The sequence below is a fragment of the Centruroides vittatus genome, unplaced genomic scaffold, assembly GCF_030686945.1.
Source record: "Centruroides vittatus isolate TY-2023 unplaced genomic scaffold, ASM3068694v2 contig_956, whole genome shotgun sequence".
Taxonomy (NCBI): Eukaryota; Metazoa; Arthropoda; class Arachnida; order Scorpiones; family Buthidae; genus Centruroides; species Centruroides vittatus.
In genome coordinates, this window is record NW_027122635.1 from 866,202 (window position 1) to 875,361 (window position 9,160).

At 33.6% G+C, this 9,160-nt stretch overlaps 1 protein-coding gene across 1 annotated transcript; it reads right to left on the reverse strand.

Annotated features, from left to right (window-relative positions):
* Positions 1 to 6,784: 6,784 nt before the first annotated feature.
* LOC136985255 (GSK3B-interacting protein-like) lies at positions 6,785 to 7,138 on the reverse strand. Its single transcript, XM_067282504.1, has one exon. It carries the CDS (start codon positions 7,136 to 7,138, stop codon positions 6,785 to 6,787), a length of 354 nt encoding a protein of 117 aa, XP_067138605.1.
* Between the last annotated feature and the right edge of the window lie 2,022 nt (positions 7,139 to 9,160).

Sequence of the window (9,160 nt, forward strand, 5' to 3'; positions counted from 1 at the left end):
TGTAGCTTTCACCAGCTAAACCGGTTGAGGTTGGTGCTCTGTAAAGCGCATGCGCCAATGCTGTCTGGCTGCTTTACACCACTCAGTTATTCTCGCCGTGGAAGCTGTCTCGTAAGCGCTTCCATTCCGCCACTGATATTCGAATATACACATTAGCAATCTTATCGTTTTTTTCACGTGTAGTATAGAAATTTGTAATAAGATACATAATGCAGTTATGATAAAATATTAATTTTAATTAATTCAAAGTATTGTGCGTTAAAATATGAAAATTTATATTTTAGAAACAAGAGGTCATTGAAAGATGAAAGCGACGCTTCCACCGCTTCCAATGACGGCACGCCACTGCTTAGAAGGATTTTAACTTTAATGTTCTGGTTCATAACACGACAAAGGTCGAAATGTGCTTTTTCATTGTAAATATTTTCACAAGTTGAAACCAAAGTTTTCACAAACTATAACTACGAGCAAACTGTAATTACGAGCAGCTCAAATTAGTAGTGGCCTTCCCCTATACATCATACATTTTCTTTAAGAATAGAGTCGTGCAGGTCATGTTTCCGGGAGGGGGAGTTTTGAATTGAAAATAAGTGACTTCCGGTTTGCATGGGAAGTTCATATATAGTTATTTGGGGCTTCCGGGCCTCCTGTCCCTAAGGTTTCCATATCTGGTCTCGGATTTCATCTAACTCCGTTCTCGAGATTAAGATAGACGGGCAGAAGACAGCGGGAATTTACAGGTCTACAATTTTTTCGAATTGCTGTCCCCTGAGGTCACGGGTCGACGGGAACTAACGGATTGGAATGTTTAGAATGTCGATGGGAAAAATCCAGCTTTGACTCTGACTCTAGTAGACATGACAAAATTTGAAAATATATGTAGCATTCCTTCGAAAGCAAAATTGTCGCGTTGAAAGTAATGAAAGCAAAAAAAAAAAAAAGTTCTTAGCCGTCAGAAAATAAAATATCATGGCCAGCGAAAGTTTCGAAGTTGGATCAACACTTGCAGACCAAGTCGAACGGCGGTGTCAAATTGATTAATTAACCGATCAAATTAAGAATTTAGGGGAGAGATCTTTAAACATAGGAAGTGGCATCGAACTCCGAGTCCTCTTCTCGGAGTTCGATGCCACTTCCTATTAACGCTTGGTCTGCCTCTTCGTCCGTGCTCGCGATGGGACCATTGCCTTTAGGAAGTTGAAACTGGGAGGAATCAGAGGAGAGCGCCGCCGAAGTCGAGGGACCGCGGTTTTGTTGCTGCGGGTGGCTGCGGTTCCCTTGGCCTAGGCGGTGATGTTCTTCGGTTTTACCCAACTCGTCTTTTGAACCCGGATGCGACATTCTGACCGGATTCGACACTTTTCACCTGGACATGACGCCTTTACTTGGACGTGACCTTCTCTTATCCGGATGTTCTCACGGACTTGTCTCCCGAACGTGTCACTCGGTCGACGACAACGGATTTGACTCCCGATTTTGACCACCCGGACGTGACATGTTTCTTCACCGAACACGACATTCGGCCGACTTTTCTTCCCAAACAGCTGTTACGAGGATTGAGCTTCCTGTTAGGTTAGGCTAGGCAGTGGGGTAGCTTCGGTTCTCCGGGCCCGGTGCGAAACCAGATTTGTGGGCCCCCGAAAAAAATTTTTTGGCAGGGGTGTCCTTTTTCCGTAATGGTAATCGGGAAAGTCCAAACGAAAACAAGTAATTTTTTCTATAAATTTCGGCTTTTGAATTTATTTATTCCGTTAAAAACATTGCCTTTAGACATTCAATTTCTATCGTTTGATGAATGATGCGTTAGGTATTTTTTTGTTTTGTTTACGTAAACGTACTAAAATATTTTTGTGTAGTGGTTTATATAGTGTATAACTAGATTGTAGTTAAGTTGCTGGTTTTCCTGTGTGATAGGGGCCCCAGCTCGAGCATCCAAATGCCAAATTTTGCTTTGTTCTGATTGATGTAAAAAATTTTTCGGGTCTTTTTTTTCTTGTGATTTTGGGGCCCCCATGGGCCTATCGCTTTCCAGGGGCTCGGTGCGGACCGCACCTACCGCACTCCCCTAGCTACGCCAGTGAGGCTATGTCAGGTCCTTTGCTCGCATGACACCGTTCGGGAAGAAAGACTATCTGATAAAGGTAATAATGTTGACCTTAGATAATAAATGAATCAACTTCTTCTTTTCTCACTGTCTTTGTGTTTTCTAGGAACATTTGGGAGGGAGAACAATCTCCCTCCCCAACTTTACCACGAAGAGGACGGACGAAGTGACCATTCATCGTACAAGCGAATATTTTCCGAAATTTCCGATGGTAAAAACTCTTTCGTTTTACTTTTTAACACATCTTATTCTTGTATCGTAATTTACCGTTTTTCTGTTTATAGACATGCCGAAGATGTTCTTCGAACACGCACGCACGCACACACACACACATGCACACGCACGCACGCAGCATGGACATAACATCACTGTACACGAAGAGATACACCTTAATTAGCAATGTCTTACCGTCCTTATTTGTAAATTTTATTTTTTACTGCCTACTTGGACAATGATTATTAGTAGGACGTTAACTGGTGTTTAATATTTGATACAAAACTGACAGTTAGATCAGAAAACAGAACTTTTATTAAATTCACCTGCAGTAGTAATTTTTCCTGTACACATATACATATACGTGTTTCGGGTTGACACACCTCTCATCAGAAGTATTACCAAATACAGAGTAAGTACGTATCCTAATTGCTTGTACATAAGAGATATTTTTATAAATTTAACATTTGCCAAATTACGTAGGTTCATTCCTATCATAGTAACTTTCTCCATGAACTTTACATCATCCTGATGATGTAAATATTTTGTACGATTTAAAGAGTGGTGTGGAAGAAGCAAACTGTATATCCATTGCATGGTAAATAATGAAATTTATAACTAACCATATATATATAGAGGAGCTTCAATAAGGACTATAGCAGTAGCTAATAGTATTGTATTAACAGGAAGAACTTTTACCTTCATTTCCTCGAAATACTAATTTTGCTTCTTACTCCTTTCTTCCACAGATATCTTAAATTCAAATATCACATCACATGCCAATTAAGAACTGTCAGATTAACAAAATAATATAAAAGAAAAAAGAAAATTGCTAAAGTTTACATTTGAGAACTAAATTTAAAATAGAGCCAACTAAGGTTTTATAACAGAAGATTGGTTAGAATGCAACACATCATTATATAGTTAACCTCAGGAATTAAATTGCAGCCAGCCATTTCTCTTTCCTCCCAGAGTATTGTTCATTCGGGAATGAATAAAACTTTGTACCAGGCGGCGCAGTAATATAGGTAAATATAGGTAACACTACAACCGACCACACAACAGTTATTTTTTGAAGTTTTGTGTGGCACAAAGCTGTGGTTCATTATCACAGGTAGAAAACAAGCACCGCGTTTCATTACGTATCCAACCCAAAGACGCACGTGTTTTCCCGAAGCAGTTTTCTTTGCCTGCATACAGGTGGCGCTCAACTCCGTTCCACTATCTCTATAATACTATTTTAGATGCAGTTTTTTGCATTTTTGATTGTGTTTTAATAGGGTACGTCAAGAGAATGTACACTAAGAAGGGATTTTTCGAAGTGTTATACATTTATAATAGATAGATTTTGACCCACAGCAACGCGTGGCTGGGTCAGCTAGTTTAAAATATGTTTTTATATGTACGTACAGTACATGACGTTATGGTTTCGTTGTTTTCTGACATCAAAGTTCACAGCAACTTCGCTAAATTGTCTGATTATAGGTCTACAATTACACATAAATGGACTATCCATATTCATGTCGTCCTTATCCTGAACAGTTTGTAAATATCTATCCTTTCCAAATGTTTCAGCCCAGGTAGTTCTATCACGTGGTAGTCACATACGACAAGGCCCTCTGTTTCATCTATAAGGAGATAGAATTCTGTGCTTACTACATCGGGCTAAGGAGTAAGGAAATTGTTAGGGTTTTAGAAAATCACCCTAACAATTTCCTCACTGCTTAGAAATGAAAAATATGCCATCGAGGGAAAATGGTGCCTCGGCCGAAACAACTTGAAAGGTTAGAAATCTACAAAGCCTTCGGGAGAAGGGCAGTAGTTAATGTGCATCACAATATATGGTAACAGTAAAGTACAGTTGAATCACATTTTTAAACATTTATATAGTAGAGTCCGTTTAAGAAAGCACCTCTAAGTGGACTCTACTATATAATAGTGGGGATCACTGCGTAATGCTCATTATCTGAAGTAAGATCACCCAGGATTGTTAATGGTATTCGATTCTTTTCATTTCTTCGTGTCTTAGGTGTGTGTAACTTATAACACACTCGAAAACATTAAAATTCATTATCACATAATTTTACTCTATTTTTCCATTGTTCCTATGTTTCCATTCTTATATCATCAATTTTATTGTTCTGTCAAATAAATCAGTAAATACAATATGGTTGCTAATCGCCAGTCACATTACTTTCACTTCTTCCCTGAAATAGGCTACAATAAGTGACCTAGCTGAAAAGATGTAAATATCCTTGCTCCATAATTTCTGAATGTTGTCTAATGGGGCATACAGTATTTAAAGAAATAAGTACAGTACGGCAGTGGCGTAGCGAACATAACTGGTGCCCGGGGCACGACACTTTATTGGTGCCTCCCTCTCCCATCCAGAAAGAGTTTGTCTTGGAGACCATTTGGGCACCCCTCTGCAAGTGGTGCCGGTGCATGATAGACCCCCCTTGCACCCCCTCGCTATGCCACTGCAGTATGGCCTTAAAGTAAGGTTGCATGATCTCCGAAATTGGTTGCTAATCACTTGCCTTATGTGAATATCAACACGAAGGTGTTGAGAACGTCACATGGAACCAATTCGTTCACCGAGACAGTTATAGTTACTGTATAAGTAATGAGAAGACGCACGAGTATTTTTATTACTGGTAGTCCCACTAAACAATGATTTTTCTATAGGTTTTGGTTCTTCAGTTTCCAAACATTCTGGTACTTAATTGGAATAGTCTGATGGAAATTACAAAAAAGTCGTATCATTCCCTGATCCCTGTTACGGTGGACACGGGCGAGTCTTTATTGCTCTCAGCACTCTGTTCGTCTTGAATTTCGGTGGAACTTTTAGATGACTCCAAAAAATGTCTTAATAATTGGCAACCTTTCACTTCTGGAGTCTCCCCGTTTTACTTTTCTCTTCAAAATTTGGCATGACAACATACAGTATAATTAAACAAACAATTTAGCTCAAATAAGTTATTTTAATAATGTAAAAGTGAAATAACACAAATTTGTCGTTTTTCTGGTGAAAAAAATGGAGAAATGACTGGATTCAAATAGGAAATGTTGCCAACTTGAGTTCATTTCATTTTTAGAAATCCGAAATATAGACAAATGACTTATAGAAAAATTTTTTAACAACACTAATAATCGTATACTTGTAACTGGAACTATAAGCTATTAACCAACAGGAATAAATAATATATTATTTACATAAATAATTAATATTTCTTTTCTAGGAAAAAAGATGGAGCAATGGAAGCAACCTTTTGCTTCATCATTTTCCAGAACAGCATATATTTATTCAGCCTTTATCTGCAAAGTAAGGGCGTGCAAGAATTATCGGGTACATAATTGCTCTGATGTAATTAGCAATGAGCAGGAAGATGAAAAACACTTACAAAGAAATTCATCTCTACAGGGAAGCTGAACTTACATAACTCTTCAAATTTTCAGGAGTCTTTTTCTTTTTAATTAATTGAATAAACTGTGGAATGTACTCTACAGCTCACAATTGGAACTCTATTTCTATCATCAATAGGAGCTTTTATAATTTTACCTCCTGTTTTTATGGTAGGGTAAATTCACTGATGCACCAAAGAATAACCCATTTTGGATAATGTACGAAATCAAGCATCGTTTACATGAATCTGACAGTTCTTTAAACTATTATCTTGGATTACATTTTAGGAGACATTCTGTATATTTAACGTCCAATTAAATAAATTTCAATATCTGTCCACTCTTAAAAATAATTTATAACAATACATCTAAATTAAGACACAATACTATTATTAAATTTACAAATTTTTTATTGAAAACAATTTAGTCTACAAAATTAAGATTAGAAACTGCATATTTATTGCATTTAAGTTTATAAATGCTTACTTATGCTTTGATTTACAGAATTTTAAAAAATTCAGTGTTTGCATTTACAATTTATATATGTTCTAGTACTTGTACATTGCAATATTACCAAAACTTATATTTAAAATTGCAAAATTGTGAATGCTATAAAAATTAGTACATAATAAACTAATTTGTGTTAACAAATACATTTAATATTTATTACATAATAATATAACAAACTTTATTATATTTAAAATATTTGCATATTTTATAATATAACAACTCCATTGCTACTCTCACTTCATAAATGAAAAACTAAACACACATCTCTCTGTAATAAATTAAATTAACATGGATAAAACAATATATACATAAATGAAAATAACTTGAAACGGAATAACTTTTTAAGTCATATATGAAAAATAAATTAATTTCTTATTTTTCCATTATTATTTTTAATTACAAAAATACTAATCCAAAAGCAATAGTACACTTAAATTATATACAGAATTTTCTTATATTATTAGTAATTAGTAATTTTCTGTAATTTAAGTGTTCTTAAATTACTACAGTTTAAAATACTATCCTAATATTAAATCATGAATATAAAATTGTTCAGCATTGAAGTTTTGATAATTTATTTACTAGAGCATTTCCAAACAATTGTCTATATTGTGGGCTGTGTGTGTCTAATAAAGAGTAGAGGGTTTCATAATATTTAGTATTTTGCAAATGTTCTGGATCTATAACATCGAAACTTTCAGAAACCACACGGAATCCTCTAGGTGACATTTCCAAACACATTTTCCTATTCTCCTTGGTTTCGATATTTAAATAAACAATTCTTTCAGTAAGTGGCAATATTTCCGAAATACTAATACCACTAACTGCAAATTTTACATCACTTATAACACTTTCAGCTTCTTCTCTCCAGGTAATCCCATTTTCTTGATCGCTATTATTATTCATTTTCTTACTAGAATTTTCCAATATGTACATATATAAATTTACAAATTAAATTAACAAACAAAATTTTAGATCTATCACTAACAACAAAATTAAATCAGTAGCTTTATTCTCAAATAAAAGTTAAAAAGCTTTTTTTTTTTCTGTACATTTGAACTTTCAAACTGATTTTATTTTAATTCATTAAAAAATATAATTAATTCTTATTAGATACTTTAATAAAGTAATATAATTTGCTGGGAATATGATTATTATTTTTACTTTGTATTGGTTTATTTTACGTAATATTAATATTCATCTTTCTTATCTTCATCAATTTTTTTTTTTATTGTGTCCATTCTGTTGCATTTTTAAAGAAATCAATTACACTATTTTTATAAAATTATTTTGGCTCTTTATGCTCTATGTTCTAAATGGTAATTTCATTTAATACACAGATATAAATTTAGGAATTGGAGTGCATATATATATATATATATATATTTTACTATTTGAATGAGTTTTGCTTTTATAACACCTTTTTTATACTAGATGTTTCAAAATTCTAGAAGTTTTGGATTCCAAATTTTGAATTTTGAAACATCCAGTATAAAAGAGGTATTATAAAAACAATGTATGCATGAATAACTTTGGTTATTAATGTACATAATTTTATTGTAAAATTCATTGTAGAGCAAATATTAAAAGTAATTTTTCTACAGCCTATCTTTCAGAAAAGTTTATCAAAATGAAACAAAAATAGAAGGTTCTAATGCAGACACAAAGAAAGCAGAAAATGTTGTGTATGAATAGTATATGGATTGTGTAAAACTAAAAATCTTACACTACATAACAAAATCATAACCATAAAAGGAGTAATGTCAAGCATATTTTAACCTTTTAAGCTGTCTGGACAAACATCTGAACTATTTGAAGTGGAACATTAATTTACCCAGAATTTTAAGTGGTACCTGCTGACACTCAAACCCTGTAAAAAGCAAGACTATACTGTATTTGACAGACATGGAGGTTAATCTTGTTGAAAGATCTGTCTAGTTTATATAAATGTATATAATCTACAAAATATAATTTGATTTTAACAAGAATTACCTTATTGTTTGGAAAATGTCAAAAAATGCCAGACTAAATAATATGAAAGTAGTATTTTTGTCTTCCCTGTGTTGAGTGCATATATATATAAAATTTCTTTAATCAACATATTTTGAAATAATTTAGAATGTACAGAAATTAGAATAATGCAAAGCTTATGGAAGATAATGTTTTGCATTATATAAATTGTGAAATGAATGTTTGGATATTTCTTGCAATCAGAAATTAAACAGACTGATGTATGTACATTTCGGACTCAATATAACATGGGTCTTGTGATCCATTGTTTATGTAGGGTCAAAAAAAAAAGTTTCATACTCTGTGTTGTTCATAAGAAAATGTACACTAAACTTTCAGTTAGGTGAATATTCTAATTTTTTGTCTAGGAGTTGTATATCATGTGTCAAAATTTTTATGACTTGTTTTATTTCTCCCAAAGCAACAAGATGGCAAGTATACATCATAGCCAGGGACAGATGGATCAATCAAGAAATTGGGAAATTTCCAGAGGCACCTACAGGACTGGTCCCTTTATATTCATAGGCACTGGTGCCAGTCCATGTAGTACTCACACTGCTTGAACAAGTCCCATTCACCCATGATCCTAACTGGTAAAAACAAAATGATCAATTTTATGGAAATCTGATGTGATCAAATACCAACTTCTGATTGCAATCTTAGAAACTTTCAAACTTTACAAATCACAATAAACAAAAAATTAATTCATTTTGAGCTTAAGCCAAAAATTGTCAAAAAGTTAAATAATATTTGGAAAATTATTGGAAACTTACAACTATATCTTACAGTAGTTAGTTGGGGACATTGGAACAAAAATAAAAATTTACATGCGTTGCCAGAATTTTAAATTAACTTATAATAAATATTTTATAATAAAATAGAAAATAAATAATAATAATAAAATAGTGACTAAGCACA

Coding starts and splice junctions, on each gene's coding strand:
- LOC136985255 (XM_067282504.1), bottom strand. CDS start 7,138: ATGAATAATAATAGCGATCAAGAAAATGGGATTACCTGGAGAGAAGAA.